The 21,645-nt window shown below is 38.5% G+C and overlaps 1 protein-coding gene and 1 long non-coding RNA gene across 4 annotated transcripts in view; both read left to right on the forward strand.

The window, feature by feature from the left end:
• Positions 1 to 21,645, forward strand: part of LOC122311370 (DExH-box ATP-dependent RNA helicase DExH5, mitochondrial) — a 37,298-nt gene that overhangs the window by 5,997 nt on the left and 9,656 nt on the right. For all 3 annotated transcript variants that reach the window (XM_043125917.1, XM_043125916.1, XM_043125918.1), the window contains exon 5: positions 5,955 to 6,050. In XM_043125917.1, coding sequence (XP_042981851.1) covers positions 5,955 to 6,050 — 96 coding nt within the window. The remainder of the gene's footprint in view (positions 1 to 5,954; positions 6,051 to 21,645) is intronic.
• On the forward strand, positions 14,470 to 17,244 carry LOC122311371. The gene is made up of 3 exons (XR_006242770.1): positions 14,470 to 15,005; positions 15,865 to 15,906; positions 17,226 to 17,244. It is a non-coding gene; the product is annotated as an uncharacterized LOC122311371 (long non-coding RNA).

Raw genomic sequence — 21,645 nt, forward strand, 5'->3', positions numbered from 1 at the left:
AATTCTAGAACAGCGATTCTTTCTGTTGTTATCCGAATAAACTCTTTGTAAGTTTTACTTCAGAAGTTAGAAGCATGGATGGCTTTCCCGTGTATGACAGGATACTTTGTATAAAATATTACAAAGAGATCAGCTTAAGGAAAAGAAATAAGGAAAAAAAATAGTGTTGGCCATGCAACACATCCTCTTGAAACAGATAAAAAGAATCCATTTTATGCCATCACTTGTTTGTATCTTTACATGTGCACTTAAGCATACTGAAACTTCTTTGCTTCATCTCTTATCTTTTCATAAGCTTACCTCTCAACTGATTGGAGACATAAAGGTAGAATCTGAACCAGATGGTGTCTCCCTGAAACAATGCCCTATCCCCCCAAAAAAAGTTAAAAAAAAGACGTCCCTCAACAAATAGTTAGATGGTATCAAACAGTTTCGAATTGTATCAGTATTTTAATAGATATTGCAGAGTTTTGCATCCGCCAATCGAGCCAAACAAATTAGGTCTTACGCAAATGGATACCTTCGATACCTTCTCGTGAAAACTAGAAATATGAAACTTTTGAAGAGTGCAGAGTGGTTGGAGAGAGCTTTTGAAGAAGAGGAAGTTCTTGATGTGGTTAGAGGAATGGCAAGGGATAAAGCTCCGGGCCCATATGGTTTTTCGACGGCATTTTTCCAAGCTTGTTAGGATCTTGTGTGAGCAGATGTTATGAAGGTTTTTCTTGAATTTCATTTGTTTATGAAATTTGAGAAAAGTCTTGTAATGCTACATTTATTGCCCTTATCCCTAAAAAGGTGGGGTTTGTGGAAATGAGGGATTTTCGCCCAATTAGTTTGGTCAATGGGGTGTACCAGGTTATTTTGAAGGTTCTAGCTAACTGTATGAGTGTGGTGATGGAAAAGATTATATTGAAATCACAAAATGCATTTGTCAGGCGTAGAAAAATTCTAGATTCGGTATTAATTGCTAATGAATCTTTGGAAAGTAGAATAATATTGGGAGACTTTGGTATTCTTGTAAAATTGGACATGGAAAAGGCATATGACCATGTTAACTGGGAGTTTCTCTTATATTTACATGGGAGATATGGTTTTGGAGAGAAGTGGTGTTTGTGGATTAAGCATTGCATTTTGATGGTCAGGTTTTCTATTTTGGTGAATGGTTCACTAGTTGGTTTCTTCAATAGTTCTCGTGGTTTGAGACAAGGGGATCCTTTGTCTCATTTTCTTTTTGTCCTTGTCATGGATGCTTTGAGTAGAATGATTGAAGCAGCAGTGGATGAGAGTTTTTTGTTGGGTTTTTTGGTGGGAGATGATTCTTGGGGGAGCATAAAAGTCTCACATCTTTTAGCTGATGATATTTATATTTTCAATGAGATTTATCAGGATCATCTTTGTTTTTTTGAGACAATGAGAGCCCTTTTGTTATGTTTTGTAGTTGTTATAAATTTTATTTTACTGAGGGACATTTTAGAGTAGACAACATGCTTTTCTCTCTCTGTACAACCAAAAATCATACAATGAAAAGTGACAATTTTTTGCTCCAATGATGTTTGGTGGTCTATAATGACGGGATTATGTTTGAGTTTTGAGTTGTTTGGTGTGATTAGGATGGGGTTTTCGAAAGACTTAGTGATAGAGTCGAAAGTTTTTTCATTAGTGAAGGAGGGAAGCTTCTTGCTTATTAGAGAGAGAAGTTGGAAGGTGATGAATAAGTTGACACTGGGGTTCTTCACGGTGCAATGGTTTGCTAAAGCACTGGAGGATTGTCTAAGGGGAGAAAAAAGGTTTTCTACACCACGGTTAGGTAGGGCAATCGCAGCTTCATAGAGCAGCAGTGCTCAAATACTCGCAGTCGTTACATGATGCTAGTGGAATATGGTGGTGGCGGCAGGCGTAGTTTCATCTTCATACCTGAAGAGACGGAGGGTAAGGGATGGAGGAGGATGGTGGAGGCACTATTGGAGTTCGCATACGAAGGGAGAAGCACAAGCCATAACAGAGGAGAAGCACCTATGCGGCCATTGGTGGCGGCGCTTCAGCCGCAAAAACACTCCTACAGGGAGGTTTTGATGCTGGTGCAATCCTATGAAATAAAAAGTGGGGATGGCGGCGACATGGAAGTTTGGAGAGGAGCCTCTGCAAGACAGGGCAATGGGCACAGGATTGGCAGAGCTCCTCGTACTGCACAATGGAAGGATGGTGGTGGCAGGCATGTTATTGGCCTGACAGAGGGGACATACACAATACATTGTTGGACATGAAGACACACTGAGGATGCTTAAGGAAAAAGTGGACTTGTTGATATGGTGCGTAGAGGAAATAAGAGACTTGGCTGTGGGCTTGGAAAGAAGTGGGCTCGTTGTGGGCTTGGGCAGGGAGAAACCTGGGTTTAATAAACCTACATATGGGCAGCGTAAAAGGGGACAAGTGGGCTTGGGCTTAGATGTTGCTAGACCCAACAAGGCTACAACAACCCGTTTGGAGAGTCAGGGCAGCCCGTGTGTGCCGCTCTTCTGGGCCTCAGCCCGTAGGGCTAAATGGTGGAAATGTCAATCTCGGAACCCAGCTCGTGTGGAGAATCCCCGACCCTCTACTAGTGGGAGCCTCGCATCTTCACCAAAAAAGTCTGTGGGAGCCTTGTGACCAGCGGAGGAACCCTCGACGGTGGCCCAAAGGGAAACGACTACGGTGGAGGAGCCGACAATAGTAGTTTTCGAAAGGGTTCTAGACCTTTCTCTACCACCGTAAGATCTCTGGTGTATCTTGGCCTGACACCATTGATGAGCTGCAGGGAAGTTGTATCTCTTCCGGTGGAGGCTTTACAACGAACATATGAGTATACTAAGATATTTGCAGTAGGGAAGTGGTGATTACTCCCTCTCTGGAAGTGACGAGGGAGCTGTTGAAGGGCCCTCACAAATGCTTATTCCGATGTAGAGTTTTTTCTGATTGGGAGTGTAGAAATCTCTTCGCTGAGGAGACGCCGATGGATTTGCAGTGGGCTACTATAGTAAGGGAGCCCATACCCCTGAACTGTATGTTACTAAACAAAGTTTAGTGTTTCTAATTTGGTTCTACATAAGGTGAATGAAATTCAACATTGTGTGAGGGTGGAGTGTGAGGGCTTTGAGGAACAGTTTATGGCTTTGCTTATTGCCATAGAAGTGGGTCATATCAGCTTAAGAAATCTGGTTTTAAAAAATAGAGGGAGCTAAAGAGACTAATGTGGTATTTGAATTATAAGGGCAGCTCAAGTCGAGATAGATCCCAAGGGAAGGGGCTAGTATCTTCTTTATGAAGCCCAAAATTGTCTTGGAATGTTTGCGGGCTTAGTGAGGCCAATAAGCATCTTCATATAAAAACTTGCTTTGCGAGTGGAAGGCCGACATAGTATGCTTACAGGAAACCAAGCTAAAATCTATTCAAAGAAGAATTGTGCAAAGTATTTAGAGCTGTCTGTATGTGGATTGGGTGTATCTTGCATTGAATGGGGCTTCATGATGTGTTTTAGTGATGTGGGATAAAAGGGTGGTGGAGAAAATGGAGGACTTCATAGGGGAGTACACAGTGGCATGTTTCTTTAAGAGTGTGGAAGACAACTTCTTGTGGGCTTTTCCAATTATCTAAGGTCCGAACTTAGACAGCCCTAGTCTATTATGGGAAAAATTGGCTGGAGTACATAGCTGGTGGGACCTTTCATGGTGCATAGGTGGTGATTATAATGTTATAAGGTTCCCAAGCAAACGTTCTAGAGATAGTAGGTTGTGACCTGCAACCTGCGTCCAGGTTCTTTCTCTAGAAGAGTTATCTTGGAAGTCAGAGTTGGTCTCAGAATTAGAGAGGGTTATATTATTAGAGGAGACTTCTTGATGCCAAAAATCAAGAGCGTTGTGGTTGAAAGAAGGGGATTGAAGTATGAAGTTCTTTCATAGAGTGGCTAACTCTCATAGGAGAATTGATACCATTGAAATGCTGAATATAGATGGTGTGGATTGTATGGAGGCCCCTGTGATTTGTAAGACTTTAATATGAAATTATGAATGACATAGTATATCGAGAATATTCTAAGGGGCCTACTGGATATTTCTAGTTTCTTTAAATTTTTATTTGTATTTTCCAGGTTTGATTAGCATATGAAATATTTTTAGTTATATTTTTTGTTTTTTCATATATAAAATCCCTCTCTCTCTCTCTTTTTTTTTTGTAATTTTTTAGTAAACTTGAAACTTGAAAGCCCACAAAAAATGATCTATTATATGTAAAGTCTTGTTTAAAAATGGGGAAGAAAAAAACCCAAATACGACTCCGGCTTGAGTCCGACTTAGTCGGTCCTCAGCCCTATTTGACAGCATCAAAACTACTCATCTCATGTGGGAGTTTTTCTTTTCTCCCACATGTCCAAATACCACTTTGTTCCAAATTTCAAGTTTGCTTTCAAAGCTCTGAGGCTTCATTCTAGATTATCATTTGGCTAACCCTAAAAGCAAGGCAATGCTCTTGTATATGACCCATATACTCGGGCTTTTGTCTGCTTTATGTTCAATAAAATTTGGTTTATTGATAAAAAAAACCCTTAAAGCAGTACAAGGACCACCATTCTTTCACCTTACAACAACTTTCTAATTTGAGCCACATATTCTCGAACTAAAAGTCATGTTTATCCCTTTGAATCTATTCGCTATCAAGGAGGATGGAATTACTGAATTGTGTCTACCTTATCAGTTGTTTCATTGGTTGGTGGCTAGGGCACCTCAAAGTATTTGAGGTCCAAGATTGCACCTTGGCTAGTGAGACTTGTGTGTAACAATTTTAATGCTTTTCTAGTATGGTGTTGCACACATGCACATGAAAAGATTCCTTTCAAAATGATTCAACTTATATTGATCTTGTGGATATGAATTACCATATTCCACTCAGTGTGCCAGAGATGATTTGAAGTATGCTTATCTCTAGAGTTGAGAAATGGTAAAAATTAACTTGTTCATATACGATTAGGATGCCCAGAATGGGGAAATAATGGCCTATCAGTTACTACATAGTGAAGTAGCTAGTGTTTTGTGGCAAGCTGTTTTAGTCGCTTTGGCTTGGATTGGATCATGGGTCATTGGGTGGAGCATCTTTTCATGTGTTAGAAAGGATGGCTTGGTAGCTAACATAGTGAAAATTTGTGAAAATGATCACAAATTGACTAATTTGATGCCTTTAGAGGGAGGGGCATGATTGAAGCTTCGTGGATTGTATGAAGATTGTGGAGGAGGCAATGGATTTCATTTTTAGAACTCTTTATTATTGATGACTGCAAATGAATGTTTTTCCTATTTCAGTTCTCGGGATTTTCTTGACCTTTTTACATTATTTACAAACCTAATAGGGTGGCAATAAACCTAATTGTGTATTGCCACCTATTAAAATTTGTCTTTATAAACTTTTTTAAAAGTGTGTGCATTATATCTAAAGAGTAATATACAATTAAAATATAGTAACATTTTGTATACAACCTAAGGTTGTAGGTTGATTATTGGCCTCTGGGTTGAGGAACTTAGTGGAAGCGTGGTTTGATGAAGTGGGAGTCAGGTTCATTATTTGTGTTCAGGTTCATATGCTCGTAAGAGTAGCCCAGTTGCTTTATTTTTTTTTGAGAAAAGTAAGAAGATATATTCAAAAGAATAGGCAAAATGCCACGTTCAGTACAAAGAATGTCCTACACTACGTAGGATCAAAAGAAGTAAGAAACTAGTAGCCCAGTTGCTTTATGTGGAGTTGTTTTTGAATTAGCTAGCTCTTCTCATCATTTTAGGAATTCGTGATGTCTAGTTGATGGCAAATCTGTTGATAATCTATATCTTCTTCCTGAACATTCGTTGTTTTTATAAGTACTCCTGCCTGAGTATTCTTTCACAAAATATTGTGGGATGAAGTTTTGTGATATATTTATTTCTTATTTTGATTAGGAATCTTCTGAAGGTAGAAAAATGCTGGAATTTCGTCAGAGTCTCCCTGCTTATAAAGAAAAGGATGCATTGCTGACAGCTATTTCACAAAATCAGGTGGGTAAGATTTTACTTTTTTTTGTTTTGTTTTGTTTTTTGGACTAGATGCATGGCTCCAACCTGAAGTGCCTCCTCAACATGAAGCTCAGAAGTTTCTTTTTTCATACCTTATTTCTTTGGGCTTCTGTCATTTACCGAATGGATCTACTATTCATGACTTTCTAGTGCCTAACTTGTAATCGGTGTTCTCGTTAGTATACTCCATGTATACTTGGGCAATGCCTGTTTACTTGTTTCAATACACTTTTTATTTTACTTATAATAAAAACATGAAGCTGCGGCTAGGGACTATTGTAGAGACGAGCAAGCATTGTATTAGTTAAAATTTTGATTCTCTCTTGATTTGGTTTTGGGAAAAGCCTTCCTGGCATAAATGATATTATTCTCATTATAACCACCCTAGCAGTAGAAGTCTCTTCATTTCATGCTATGAAAAGGTCAAATGCTTGTAACTAGATGTTTTTTCCCATAATTTAGTGCCTTGAAGAGGATCAAGTCAGTACTGAATAATTTATTTTCCACCACGATAGACAAGGACTATGCTTTAGTTTGATTTTTCCATATTCAAGAATAAAAATGTCCCCTCTTGTTTTGGGTGTCACAAAGTAGGGTGATGTTTGAATTTGTTGTTCTTTTCTCCTTTTCACAGTTCTCTTCTTTTCTTTTCTTTTTTTAGAAGTAAGATAAATCTACTCCTAAGCAAAGAGAGTTATTGTAAATCTACCCCCAAATCTCTTTTCTTTTCTTGATTTCGTTTTTAGACAAATTTTCCTGTAAGATTAGTTAGATGCTAGCATACAGCTGTTCTCATAAGAATTAGTACAACATTGTTGTTTTTTTTTTAAATTTTTAAACTTTTAATGGGAAGTAGTTTTACATTCTCAACAATACCTGAGAACAAGATTTCCCCGATTCCTGGTTTGCTTTTGCATGGTTCCATGCTGGATAGTCCTTTTTAAAAAAAATAGAGATACTTGGATACTTATTGAATTTGTTAGGAATTTACTGGCTATTAAAAGAACCATATCTCTCTTAAGAGGTCAAGACCCTGGTTTGTCTAAATTCAATTTTTTTATTGGTAAACAAAATTTTATTGATCATAAGAATAGGCAAAAGCCCAGGTTTACGGGACATATACAAGAGCGTCGCCTTAACATGCTAGTTTAGTGATAGAAGAAATTCATGAAAACTCATTCCATTGAAATTAATTACAACCGACCAATGAATTGAAGTATTGAAAAACATTTTCCTAAGCTCTTCTATTGATCGTTCTCTATCTTCGAAGCTTTTGTCATTCATTTCCCTCCAAATGCGCCACCATAAGCATATTGGGACCATCTTCCATATTGCTGCAATATGAGAGTTACCTTGATGACCTCTCCAAGGAGTTAAGAGATCAATCACCCTTCCCGGCATCACCCAAGTTAGTCCCACCCGAGTGAAGAAGTTGTTCCATTTTGATAAAATCTTTCATAAAATCTTGTTCAGCATTTTGATATGTATCTTGAAAATGTAATAGAAATAGGAGAAAACTCGGGCACTGTTTTTATAGAAGGCTCTCCTAGTGACCGTGATTTGAAATTGAAAATATCATTTAAGTCGAAATGAGCATAATTAAGATATTGGTAATCCACTCAAAAGATGGATTTCAGCTTATTCATTTTTTTTATAAGTAATAATCTTTATTGAAAAAAGCTTATTCATAGAAAGGTTAGAACTTAACACCATTGATATTTTAGTTGATCTTTACGGTCCAAATGGTCAGCATAATGTAGAGCCATGCAGCAGCCTGAATAAAATAAACTTTTTCCAGCAGGACATCCATGTCCAGTACAACTTTTGTTGGCATTACCCATTGAGTCCTGTACAGTGAGAATATAATTGACCTCTTCTTGTATGGGTTGTCAACCAAGCATAGTTGTTTCTCTTGTATATTTTCCATGTACATGGGCTATGCCTATCATTGTTCATGAATATAATTTTCATAGTGATGCCAATAGATATTTGTGTACCGTACAAAAAAAATTCTCTCCATACATTCATCAATCCGATGAGGTTTTTGGGGTTTAACAGCGAGCTCTGAGACTGAAAAGAAAGTGTAGGATATTAATTGAGATCATGGGAGGTCCGATAAGAATAGTTCTTGAATCAAAAGCCTTTGTTTTGATGGAGGAGGGAGGCTTTGTGCTCATTACAGAGAGGAGTTGGAAGGTAATGAAGGAGATAAGACTTGGGAAAGTGATGGTGCAATGTTTTATTAGAACCTTGGGAGAAAGCCTGAGGAGTGGGATGAAGGAGTTGTATGCAACGACAAGGGAGGGTGATAGAAGCTTCATAGCACAAAGGTGCTTAAATGCCCGCGGCAGATTTGTGGCGCTGGTGGAATATGGCGGGGGTGGAAGATGTAACTTTATCTTCATTTCAAAAGATATTTCAGAAGATGTGGAGGGGAGGGGTTGGAGGAGATTGGCAGTTGCATTGAGAGAGATCATTTTGGAAGAAAAATGAGGTATGTGCTTGCATAGGTTGCCGAAGGTTAGGACTAGTACGTAGAATCGATCATATAGGGAGGCACTAGTATAGTTGACGGTGTCGGTGCAGCCTAGGGAACAATACAAGGGTGGCGTATTTGGTGGAAGGGCAGCTCAGTAGTAATTATCTGAAGACAAATACAGTTCCTCAGCTCACTGGTACAGTACGTATGCAGAGGGAAGGAGGTAGTGGCAGGTCCTTTGTCAACTTGTTAAAGAATGGCGTGCACAATACCTTGCAAAAAATGCAAGCACAATTGGAGGCTCTGTAGGAGCAAGTACACTTATTGATACGGTGCATTGAGAAGGAAGTTGAGGTGGGCCTGGGCCAGGCTCATGAGATAGTGCATGGACAAGGAGGGAGGCAACAGCCCGTGGGGCAATGTGTAAGTGCCAAAGCCTATGTGGGCCTCACGAGTGAAAAGGGCCAAATGCGGGTAAGGGAAATAGATCAGGCTGGGCCTATGGGCCACATCCCCTTGAACATTTCAAGGGAAAAGAAAAAATCCCATTAGCCTAGCCCGTATGGAGAATTCTAGTGGGAAGCGAGTTTGGCCCTTCCATCAGTGGGAGGCAGCAAAGGGGGACGCTGGAGAAGGTCCTGGTTGAGAAGCTATCGACGATAAGCCAGTAGGTGGAGATGACGGAGTTCGTGGGGTCGGCAGAAGAAGCAGATTTTGATTTCATGGTTGTTGTAGATTTGAGTGTTGATTCTTAGGTCGATTCTTAGGCCTAATGAGGACAGACAAGGCTGACGGACAGAGGGGGAGAGCCTCCTCTCAAGATTCAGCCGGCAACTTCGCCGGTGATTGTCTTACACCCTCTGGATGTAGCCTGTGTACTATTTTTGAAGATTGGGAGGGATGGGGGGGAAGATTTGGGGCTTTATTGGATGCTAGTTGACTCATATGAGTGGGATGGAACGCCTATTTGTCCTGAGAAAGAATTTGAAGTGTTGATGAAGAGATAGTGGACACTTAGGGATGAGATGGATTTTTTTTTTTTGGGGAAGGGGGGGGGGGGGGGGCAAAAATACTTGCTGCTAGATCAGTCTAGTGTCTCTGATTGGGTATTGCATAAGGTAAAGGAGATCCAGCACTGTGTAGGAATTGAGTGTGAGGGTTTCGAGGAACAATTCATGGCCTTACTAACAGCCATTGAAGTTGGACATGGTTAGTTAAAGAAGTTGGGTCCTAAAAACCAACGGGAGCTAAAGAGGCTAATATGGTCTCTAAACTATGAGGGCAGTTCAAGTTCAAGTTGATAAAGAGCCAAAGGGAAGGAGCTAGCTCTAATTTTATGAAGTCCAAAATTGTATCTTGGAATGTCCGGGGGCTTAATGAGGCAAATAATGCCTTCAAGTAAACAACATGCTTCATGAGTGGAAGATGGGCATTGTGTGTTTACAGGAAACCAAGATGAAATTTATACTCAGGAGAATTGTTAGGAGTTTATGGAACTGTACATATGTGAATTGGGCCTATCTTGCTTCTGGTGGGACTTCAAGAGGTGTTTTGTTGATGTGGGATAGAAGGGTGGTGGAGAAAATGGAAGAAGTTATTGGGGAGTACACTGTGGCATGTTCCTTTAAGAATGTTGATGATCATTTTTTAGGACAATGCCAGGGTGCACACAAATATTCACACTAGTGCAAATGAGTATTTTTGTTTTTCTTTTCGTTTTTTTTAAGTATTTTTTTTAAACATCCTTAATCATTAAGAAAAAAAATATAAATTCACTAATAGTCTAATAGTCACTTCCTTAACTATTAAGAAAAAAAATAAAAATAAAAAGTAAAAATATATGAGCGAGCACATTTGGTAGACATATTTGGGAGTCATACTATCATTGTCTAATTTTTTTATGGGCTTTTGTTGGCATATATTGGCCAAATCTGCACATCAGAAAAAGAATCTTATGGGAAGAATTTGCTGGAGTTCATAGTTGGTGGAGTTTACCATGGTGCATAGGTGGTGATTTTAATGTAATAAGGTTCCCCAAGTGAACGTTCAGGTGACTATAGGCTACGACCAACAATGATAGAATTCTTGGAGTGTATTTTCGACTTGGGTTTGGTGGATATTCCTCTCATGGGAGGTGTCTATACGTGGTCCAATAACCATACATCGTCTAGATTGGATAGATTCTTAGTTTCATTTGAGTGGGAAATCCATTATCCGGACCTTTGTCAAAAGAGGTTGCCTCGCCTTTGTTTTGATCATTTCCCATTATTACTAGATTGTGGAGGTATTCAAGGAGGGTGTCGGTATTTTAAATTCGAGAATGTGGCTGAAAACAGAAGGTTCGTGGAAAGGGTTGGGAAATGGTGGGCTTCATATCATAATCATGGCACCCGTAGTTTCATTTTTGCAAGTAAACTGAAAGCTCTAAAAAATGATTTAAAGCTATGGAATACTCAATCTTTTGATGATGTAGAAGACCGTAGAAAGTCCATGCTAGAGGAGCTTTAGGAGGTAGAGAGGACATAGGAGGGTCGGGCTTTTTTTTTGGAGGAAGCATCTTGGAAGGCTGAGTTAACTGCAAAACTAGAAAGGGTTATGTTATTGGAGGGGATCTCTTGGCGTAAAAAATCAAGATCATTAGGGTTGAAAGAAGGAGACTGAAGCACAAAGTTCTTTCACAGAATGGCCAGCTCTTATAAGAGAACTAATACCATTGAGATGCCAACCCTGAGGGGTAGCTCAATTGGTCAGGCCTTGGGTTTGCTCCCCAATGGTCACTAGTTCGAGTCCCTTCAGGGCCACTGGAGGTTTACCTGGCCGTTAACTTCAGGGCCTCGTGTGATTAGTCGAGGTGCGTGTAAGCTGGCCCGGACACCCAAGGATATCAAAAAAAACCATTGAGATGCCGAAAATAGATGGTGTGGATTTTATGGAGGCTCCTGTGATTAGGGAGCATGTTGCGGGATTTTTGGAACACTTGCTTATTGAACAAGTGGGATGGCGGCCAAAACTGGATGACTAGCTTATGAGTCCATTGATACATAGCAGGTTTCATGGTTGGAGAGGCCCTTTGAGGAGTTGGAGGTCCACATCGTGGTAAGGAGAATGGTTAAGGATAAAGCACCTGGCCCAGACAGTTTTTTTAGGGGATTTTTTCAAACTTGTCGGGATGTGGTAAGGGAGGATTTAATGCAAGTGTTCCAATATTTTTTTATTCGGTTGAGAAGTATGAGAAAAGCCTTAATGCCACATTTATCACACTCATTCCAAAAAAGATTTGGGCATCAAGGTGAAGGATTACCGGCCCATTAGTCTTGTGAATGGGGTGTATAAGATCAGTTATAAGGTGCTTGCCAATCGACTAAGGGAGGTTTTGTGGAAGGTCATTACAAAATCCCAAAATGCATTTGTTAAGGGTAGGCAAATTCTGGATTTAGTTCTCATCACCAATGAATGCCTAGACAGTATGCTAAAATTTGGCCAGACGGGGATCCTATGCAAGTTAGATATGGAGAAAGCATATGATCATGTTAATTGGGGGTTCCTACTCTATTTGCGTGGGAGGTGTGGTTTTGAGGATAAATGGTGCTCGTGGATTAAATGGTGTATTTCAATGGTAAAGTTTTCAGTCTTGGTGAATGGCAGCCCAAATGGTCTCTTTAACAATTCTCGAGGTCTAAGACAAGGAGACCCATTATCCCCACTCGTATTTGTTCTTGTTATGGAGGCTCTTAGCAAAATGATCTTAGCTTTGGTGAATGGTGGCGTTATTAATGGATTCTTGGTTGGTAATCCTAACAGGGGCACTATTAACATATCTCACTTGTTGTTTGTGGATGATACACTGATTCTTTGTGAGGCAAAACAAAATCAAATTTGGGCATTGAGGGCATTTTTACTCTTTTTTGAAGCTTCATCAGGGTTGAAAGTGAATTTTGATAAATCAAAATTGGTGCCAGTGGGTAGTGTTCGCAACATCCGGCAGTTGGTCAATATCCTTGGATGTAAGGTTTCCTCTCTTCCCATGAATTTCCTTGGTCTTCCACTGGCATCTGCAAGGTCTATATCGATTTGGGATACAGTGGTTGAGAAGATTGAATGTAGATTGACAGATTGGAAGAGGTTATATCTCTTGAAAGGTGGTAGGATCACTCTTATCAAAGGTACTCTTTCTAATATACCAATGTATTTTTTTATCTGTATTCCCAATCCCAATAAGTGTGGCAAACCGCATTGAGAAGTTGTATCGTGATTTTCTTTGGAGTGGAATAGGAGACGAATTCAGGTTTAATCTAGTCAAGTGCGATAAGGTATGCTCTCCAGTCTCTTTTGGTGGGTTGGGTTGGGCATTAGAAATTTGAGGATTTTCAATTGAGCCTTTATTGGTAAGTGGTTGTGGAGATATAATATAGAATCAGAAGCCCTCAATAATTGATTTCAAATATGGAGGAGGGTGTGTGTGTGTGTGTTTTTATTTTTTTTGTTGTTTGGGGCCGGGGGGGGGGGGGGGGGGGTGCGCACTAGGGAGGTTCACGGGTATGGAGTGGGAATTTGGAAATACATTAGAAGAGGGTGGGAGATTATTACTCGGTGTACTCGGCGGGTGTTGGGTGATGGGTCTAGAATAAAATTCTGGACTGACCTGTGTGGTGTGGAGATCAAGCCCCAAAGGATTCATTCCTAGGATTGCATGTGAGAAAGATGCGTCAGTGGCTAATTGTATGGAGTTCTTTGGGGATCTAGTCGATGGTGTACTCGGCGGGTGTTGGGTGATGGGTCTAGAATAAAATTCTGGACTGACCTGTGTGGTGTGGAGATCAAGCTCCAAAGGATTCATTCCTAGGATTGCATGTGAGAAAGATGCATCAGTGGCTAATTGTATGGAGTTCTTTGGGGATCTAGTCAATGGAATGTGAATTTCACTAGAGTTGTCCAAGATTGGGAAGTTGACAGCACTGTGGAGTTCTTTGGTCTTCTATACACCATGATGCTGAGAACACAAGGAGTTGACATGATGTGGTGGATACGCACTAGTAAGGGTACATTCTTAGTCCGTTCTTTTATAAGTCTCTCACACAACCACAAAATACACAATTCCCATGGAGAAGGATTTGGTGAAACAAGGTGCCTCCCAAAGCGACATTTTTTGTATGGACAACAGTATTGGGTAAGATCTTGATGATGGATGATCTACGGAAATGTAGGGTGATCATAGTAAATTGTTGTTATATGTGTAGGAAAAGTGGTGAAATTGTGGATCATCTATTGTAGTATTGTGAGTTTGCTAAAACGGTATGGAATGAAGTGTTCAACATATTAGAGTTAGAGCATTGGCAATGGCTAGGCCATTGCCAAGTCTAAAATTTAGCTAGAATATTGTGTTTTGGCCATAATATGAACTTCTAGCTAAATTAGTCCACATTGGACTAGCTATCCCTAAGTCTAAAAAATAATATTATATTATTTTTTTATAATATTACCAAAACAGTCCATTATAACCAAAACAGTCCACTATTACCAAAACAGTCCACTATTACCAAAATAGTCCACAAATTAGAAATATAGTCCACTAATATACCCCTAAACAGTCCAAAAATTACCAAAATAGTCCACTATTACCAAAACAGTCCACAATCCTACCAAAAACAGTCTAGAAATTTACAAAACAGTCCATTAATCAGTCAAAACAGTCCACAATCCTACCAAAAACAGTCTAGAAATTTATAAAACAGTCCATTTATCAGTCAAAACAGTCCACAATCCTACCAAAAACAGTCTAGAAATTTACAAAACAGTCCATTAATCAGTAGATTAATTTAGTTGCTACCCAGCTACATGTTTATCCAGCCTACATGTGGCTGGGCAGCCACTAATAATCTCAAAAAAAATTCAAAGCTACCAACATTAGACACCTCCATAAGGTGTCGAAGGAGATGTAGTGTAACATACGAACCTAGAATTTAGGTTAATTCAGTTAGAATTATTTAGTTATGTTCTGATTATATTTATTCTTTTTATTAATTACTTATTTATTTATTTTCAGATACGTATAATTATCTTTTTGTTAAATCAGATAATGAACCAGATTAATTAGTTTTTAGGTGGTTTCCTTTTATCTTGTAATCTTTGTTATTATCGGATAGGTTTAAAAGTTTTTGAAAAGATTCTAAGATCAAAACCAAATCAGATCTAGCTAATCCCCTGAAAACTCTAGCTAATCTCCTGAAAACTCTAGCTAATCTCCTGAAAACCCACGTAAAACCCTTTCCCTCACCTTTATAAAATCTTACCAGACCCTCAGAATAATGTTTCAGAAATTTTAGTTGACAAAGAGGGAAAAGAAAAGGATAGCACTCGTGCAGCCCCTTCTTTTCTGTTACCCAGCCACCTCATCAGAGCACCTTCAGATCTACACAGACACTGCCAGTCAACCACTTCGTTGAACACCCCACTATCTGGTAAGCCACTGCAGTCTGTCACCTTTTTTCTCTCTCTCTTGTCACACGTTACCTTTCCTTAGCAAGCCTTAGATCCCATAGCTGGCCTGCTTTCTCCAGCAAATGATTATTTGCTTTGTACATATCCTCTTATTTCTTTTACTTTACTGAAAAGCACATGCAAGTTTTGGTTATTACACAAATGCCCTTCAACCCACTGCACCTAACCTTTCCGTAAACTGCCTCATAAAGGAACTTTTGGTGAAGTTACCTCTTTACCCTCTAGTAACTAGGCAGACTTTATATTTTAAACCTGATCTTATACGTGGGCTATTTTTTTCCTTGTGGGCTGGGCTTGAGGTTTATTAGACATGTTTCATTAATATGGACTTTTGTTTTAAATTGGGCTTGATTCTAGTATATTTCAGAAACTTGTTTTAATTGATAAGTGAGTTGATTTCTTGTGGGCCTGATTATTTTTATTGGGCTGGTTGTATTTACAGAAACTGTTCTAGTAACCTTAAATGTTTTCTGTACTTGGGGCTGGGCTGAAACTTAAATCAGACCAAAGTTTCACTTAAATAAATGTATTAGTCTCAGACTCATTCTTTTATACAATATATTGAAGGGCTTTTAAGCATATTTTAAAGAATTCTTTTATATTGTTTCAGCTTGTTATCTTAGCTAATATTTCAATTGACCTTTAACTAAGTTTTATAAAATCATTAAGATTATCATATGAGCTTTGGAATAATATTATTTTAGGTAATCTTTTTATATTTGAATATTCATTATATTACCTCTATGGTAAGATTTTAAATAATTAGATTGCTACGACACGTTTTCTAGAAAGATTAGTAACGTCTAGTGCCTCGTATAGGTCACGAGCTACGACGTGAGTATTCGGAAGCAGCGCTAAGAGGTAAATAATATGGTCATATAAATGTATGTGTAATGTAAATATTATAATTGGGTATGATAATATGTTATGGTTTTGATGGTTATCTACGTTGCGCTAAAAGCCAAGTCAAGGTTAGATCGCTTTCATGAACTTCTATGAATTATGATGATTTACATGAAAGTAAGCCTATATATATGTTGAACCTTTATGGATCGTTGATTGATGGATTGAATGTTACTAACATCACATGGAAGCCATGATATTATCATATAATAAATTAAGATAGGTATTCTATGAATTAAAATAGCCAAATCATGCATGCTTCATTCATGTAGTGCTTAGACCATGTATGCCATGTATTGTTCATGCAATAACTTAAGTCAAGCATGCCATGTAATGAATAGCCAGATCATGTATGCCATATTCATGTAGTTTTGAGATCATGCATGCCATGAAATGTCATAAAATGATTAAATCATGTTAGGCCATGTCATGCTATGCTATACCATGTACAAGAATATATCATGTTATGCCATGCCATGTACAAGAATATGCCATGCTAGAGAAGTCTATGAAGTCCAAGAAAATTATCATGCATTAAGAAAGATAAGCATTTTAAGGTAACACGGACCCAAGCGTGTTTACCATAGTTATGCTAAGAAGGTACCACGGACTCAAGCGTGGTTATCACAAGTTAAGTGGAACACGGACTCAAGCGTGTTTCACTCCATGTCATGCAAGTTAAGTGAACATGGACCCAAGCATGTTTCACTCCATGTCATGCAAGTTAAGTGAACATGGACCCAAGCATGTTTCACTCCATGTCAAGCAAAGATAAGTGAAACACGGACCCAAGCGTGTTTTACTCCATGTCAAGCAAAGATAAGTGAAACACGGACCCAAGCGTGTTTCACTCCATGTCAAGCAAGATAAGTGAAACACAGACTCAAGCGTGTTTCACTCCACGTCAAGCAAGATAAGTGAAACACGGACTCAAGCGTGTTTCACTTCATGTTATGCAAGTTAAGTGAAACACGGACTCAAGCGTGTTTCACTACATGACAAGTTATGTGGTGCCATGGACTCAAGCGTGGTTCACCATGAAATATGTATAATTCAAGATAAACAAGTTACTCATGCATTCACGTTTCAAGTTTGCCATGCTTATGAATGTTTCCGTTCATGTTAATCCATAAATGTTATATGGAAGTTATGATAAGGCTTTAAAAATCAAATTTATGCTAAGCTAGATAGTATTTACGGTATGATGTATTATTTACTGAGTATTCGACTCATTTTGTTGTTTGTCTTTTTGTTTTCTTCTATGTTGATTGCCACAGATGGTGATTATGATGATGCAGAGCTGGATGGCCAGGAGTAGATTTAGTATATGGACTTAGAGATGAATAAGTGTCTTTTACACAAGGATTAAGTTTCCTTTATGTCTTTTCAATAACTAGTTTTGTTTAAGACTAGCTCACTTTTGCTTTATTCAGTTTCAGTTTTCAAGACTATTTATTTCCTTTCTTTTAAGTCTATTCCAATAAATGAGGTATTTCAGAGTAATGAGTCTCTTTACCGGGCATTTTATCATGTTGGTTAGTAACGTCTCTATCCTACGGGAACGGGGTGTTACATGTAGATGTACCCCCGATATCCTTCCTCCATTCCTCATAAATTTTCCGTTGAATATAGCTAAAATATTCTTGTTGCATGGCATTCAGGCCACTTAGATCTAGCAACATCATCTTTGCCTCCCATTTCTTTTTTTTAAGTTTAAATGCTGCTGATCTTTCTAGGTCTGCCTTCAGGGTCGCATTTCTACGCTCTTCCATGGTCGTCGCTCGATCCTCAGTCATTTTGGCCAAAGCAGTCTTGATCTCCCCATCGTTGCCTTCTATGGACTTCCGCTTCCTCTCCCTTTCTTTCTCAGCTTTTTTGCCTGGAGGTCTCTCAACAAGAACCTCTATGTCCTCCTTAGCTTGGTCAACATCAACAACATTAGTCACTTTTTCAGGTGACTTTCTCTTCTTACCAACGGTAGAGATGTGTTGCTGCCATTTTGGTTGGTGTCTCAGAAGACACCAACAGTGCTCCATTGTGAAATTACTCCCAACAATCTCTTTGTATAACACCTTTGCTTTCTCAATCTACCAAAATTTATTAATTTCTATTAGTTCATAAGTAAGTCTACAAAATAATTAAATGAAAAAAGGTTTTAGGGTACATACCTTGTCTTGCTCCGTTGCACCACTTGGGTGCAATGACTCTACTTGTGCTAAAAATGCACAAAATTTATTGGTCCATTTTTGAATCGTGGACCACCGATTCATCAAAGACCCTTCAGAACGATTGGCAATGTTCGGTTTTTTATATTCATGATAAAATGTAGTAATTCTTTCCCACATTTGAGTGGACTTTTGATCAGTACCCCTTATCGCATCGATGCTAATATTGAGCCAAGCTGAGACGAGGAGGTTATCCTCTTCAACGGTGAAAGATGCATCTCGTTGAACTTTTTTTGAAAGATGCCTCTTTTCACCGTCATAAGTGTGTGTAGCTTGGACAACAACATTATCATGTTGCGTTGGGGTGCTATTACAACCTCTTCCTCCACTTTGCAATAGAGTGGTGAAGAAGGGGTCATCATCAAAATGTGTCCCCATCCTTGAAAAATATTAATATTTCAAGGAGTCAGATGTGTTGCCCAATGAGAGTCCATGTATCATTTAAAGTGACATCATTTTGTAAAACCAAATGAGAACATATAGAGAGTTTTGAAGTCAGCCCTTACACACACAAACGAGTAAAGAAAGAATAAAAAAGAGTTTTATTAAAAAAAAGTACTAACTGACAGAAACATGATACAATTACTAACTGATAAAAAAGAGTAAAAAAAAAAAAAAATACTAACTGACAGAAAAATACTAACTGAAAATACAAACTGTGAATGCATTATCAGAAACATGATACAATTACAAACATCAATGAGGGATTCAGAAACATATAGAAAAAAATACACATTCTTTTCTATCCTTCGAAATACTCTCTAAGCCCACGGGAAGAAGTCTCAGGTTTATCTATCCAGAATCTACCTACCCTAGCTACATCCAACTAAAAACTAGAAGCGGTGAGTCCTAAGTACACTCACAGTGAGGTAAGAAGGCCCCCCTTACTCAACTAGAATAGATAGAGTCAGGAAGTGAATGCCGAGTCCTAAAGGGAAGCAGTAGTAAAAAAAAAAAAAGATACTAACTGACAGAAAAATACTAACTGAAAATACAAACTGTGAATGCATTATCAGAAACATGATACAATTACAAACATTAATGAGGGATTCAGAAACATATAGAAAAAAATACAAGTGTGTGTGTTTGAACCAAATACATGTATACTGAACTGTATCCAAGTATAGTTTGATCCTTATATAATCTGTCTGTATTGTAGCAGGGGCATCCTTCGGGTCATATTTGAAATAAAAACTCCAATGGTATTAGCACATCTATTGCCCAGTTCTGTAAACAGCATTAAAGACTTCTTTTGATGGCTTAAAATTTTGAGGCAGTTTTCCATCTACTTCATTTTCCCCCATACTTCTTGTGCTACATCCCATACTTCTAGAAAATTTCCCCCTTCTTTGTGTTTTTCAGTTTGTAAACTTATCCAAATCCAGACTATTTTAAGCAATATCAAAAACCTCATATGAAAAACACTTGTGAGAAGTATCAACAGCAAAAACCAGACTCAAACTGCATTTTTTTATTTTTATGCTAATTTTTATTCATCCTTTCACAATAAATGATTATAACATATGGACCGGCAGAAAAGAGTTTTATAGAAGGATACATGATGTAAAAATACAAGGGCAGAGGGCATTGTTTGGAGAGACATATCCAAGTAGGTGTAAATCGCATATGAAGGGAAATAGGTGAAGGAAAGATGATGCTCAATACATATTCATGAGTATTCAAAAACTGATATCATGTTGAAAACAATAATTGTCCCAAAGCTAAAGGTGGTGGGACAATTTGAATTTTATCATCTAATTAATATTTCAATGCTCTTCCCTCACTTGTTTCTTTAATTAACAAGGGGTTGATCTTAGCATTCAAAACTATTATGCAGGCTTTGACTGGGCAAAATCCATCCTGCTGGATATGAATGTTGCATCATTACTGAAAAAAATAATTAATTTTTGCCTATTTTGTTGCATGCATAAGATACATTACACATGGTATGTTGAGATTGAAAGATTAATTAATATAAACTGGTTGCTTTGAATGGAACTGAGCTGACTTATCCCTGCATGATGGGTTCAGTGCAACATCCAACAGCATCTTAGATCGAGCTATTGATTCAGAAGATGCTCAGCATCATGACTTTCTTAGGCTGGTAAGAAAATGCACATAAAGTTGTATGTCTATTCAACATTTAAGACACCTTGCAAGGGAAATGGTATCGAACTTTTTACAAACCAAGAGTTCATGCCAACAACTACATACCAAGAATTGCAGAACACATTGAAGAAAAATAAAATAGCCAAACAACAGTCCATTTACAACAATGTCAAGCAAAAACCCCAAACAACATGATCAAGCAACGTCAAACACAACATCATGGTCCACAAAACTTCCAGATCAGGGTCCAAAGGCAGGAAAAAATAAAAGCAAGAAGCTACCGTATACCATTTCATCTTCCAAAACAAAAAAAAAAACTATGCTTTTACCCAAACAGATGCTACGGTAGTGTCGGATTCGTGGAGGAGGAACCGTCGGCGTGAATCGTGAGCAAGCCGATGCCTTCCAATCGATTCAACTTGGCTGGGCAAGATAGGGCACGATTTAATGAATAATAAAGCTCATAAACAAGACTCAGTAAATCGGAGAAGAGGGAGAGAAGAGGGCCGAGTATCCGACGGACAGCCACTGCAACAGAGAAGAGGGAGAGAAGAGCGAGGAAGAGAGACTTACTTTCGATAGCTCGGAGACGATGGCGTCTGCTGGAGAAGGCGACCGGTGGACCTGATTCGAGGCTGCGGCTGAAGAAGAAGTCACGCTGGGGTGGAGTAGTTCGTTCGGGAGAAGCCAAGAGGTAAACCAAAGATTTTGGGGAAAACAAGAAACCGAGGGAAAGAAGGGAGAGCGGGTAGAAGAAAAATAATAAATTAATCTTTGGACTCGGTACAGTGGCTCTCCAAGTCTGGCGAGTAGCTTACAATCACTGTAGCATTTATGTCAAACTTTTCAAGTTTGACTAGGCCATTGCAGACAATTAGTGTATAAATTCTATCTATTTTACACTTGCATATGGCAAGCTTGAGTTATGCCTGCCATAGTGACAAAGCTCATGGCTAGTTGGACAAATCTACAAGGTCTCCCACAAATCTCAGCAACGTGGAAAATGGTTCCGATTTGTATCTTGTGGTGTCTATGGAAGGAGTGAAATGACCAAACGTTTGAAGACAAGGAGCGTTCATTAGAAGAACTTAGATTATTTTTTGTCAGCACTCTTTTTCTTTGGGCCACAGCTGGAGATTTTCGTGGTCTCGATTTTCAATTTTCATGAATTTCTTGTTTCTATTTCCTCCCCCTAAATAGGTGTTACTTTTTGTATACCATCTTGTGTACTTGGGTTATGCTTATTATATCAAATTATCAAAATAATCGTTTACATATAAAAAATAAACTAAAATAAAATTCTTCATTACTTAAGCAGTAAAAAATGACCTCAACTCAACTCTTACCAACAAAATAATGCTAA

This window comes from Carya illinoinensis, chromosome 5 (assembly GCF_018687715.1).
Source record: "Carya illinoinensis cultivar Pawnee chromosome 5, C.illinoinensisPawnee_v1, whole genome shotgun sequence".
Classification (NCBI taxonomy): domain Eukaryota; kingdom Viridiplantae; phylum Streptophyta; class Magnoliopsida; order Fagales; family Juglandaceae; genus Carya; species Carya illinoinensis.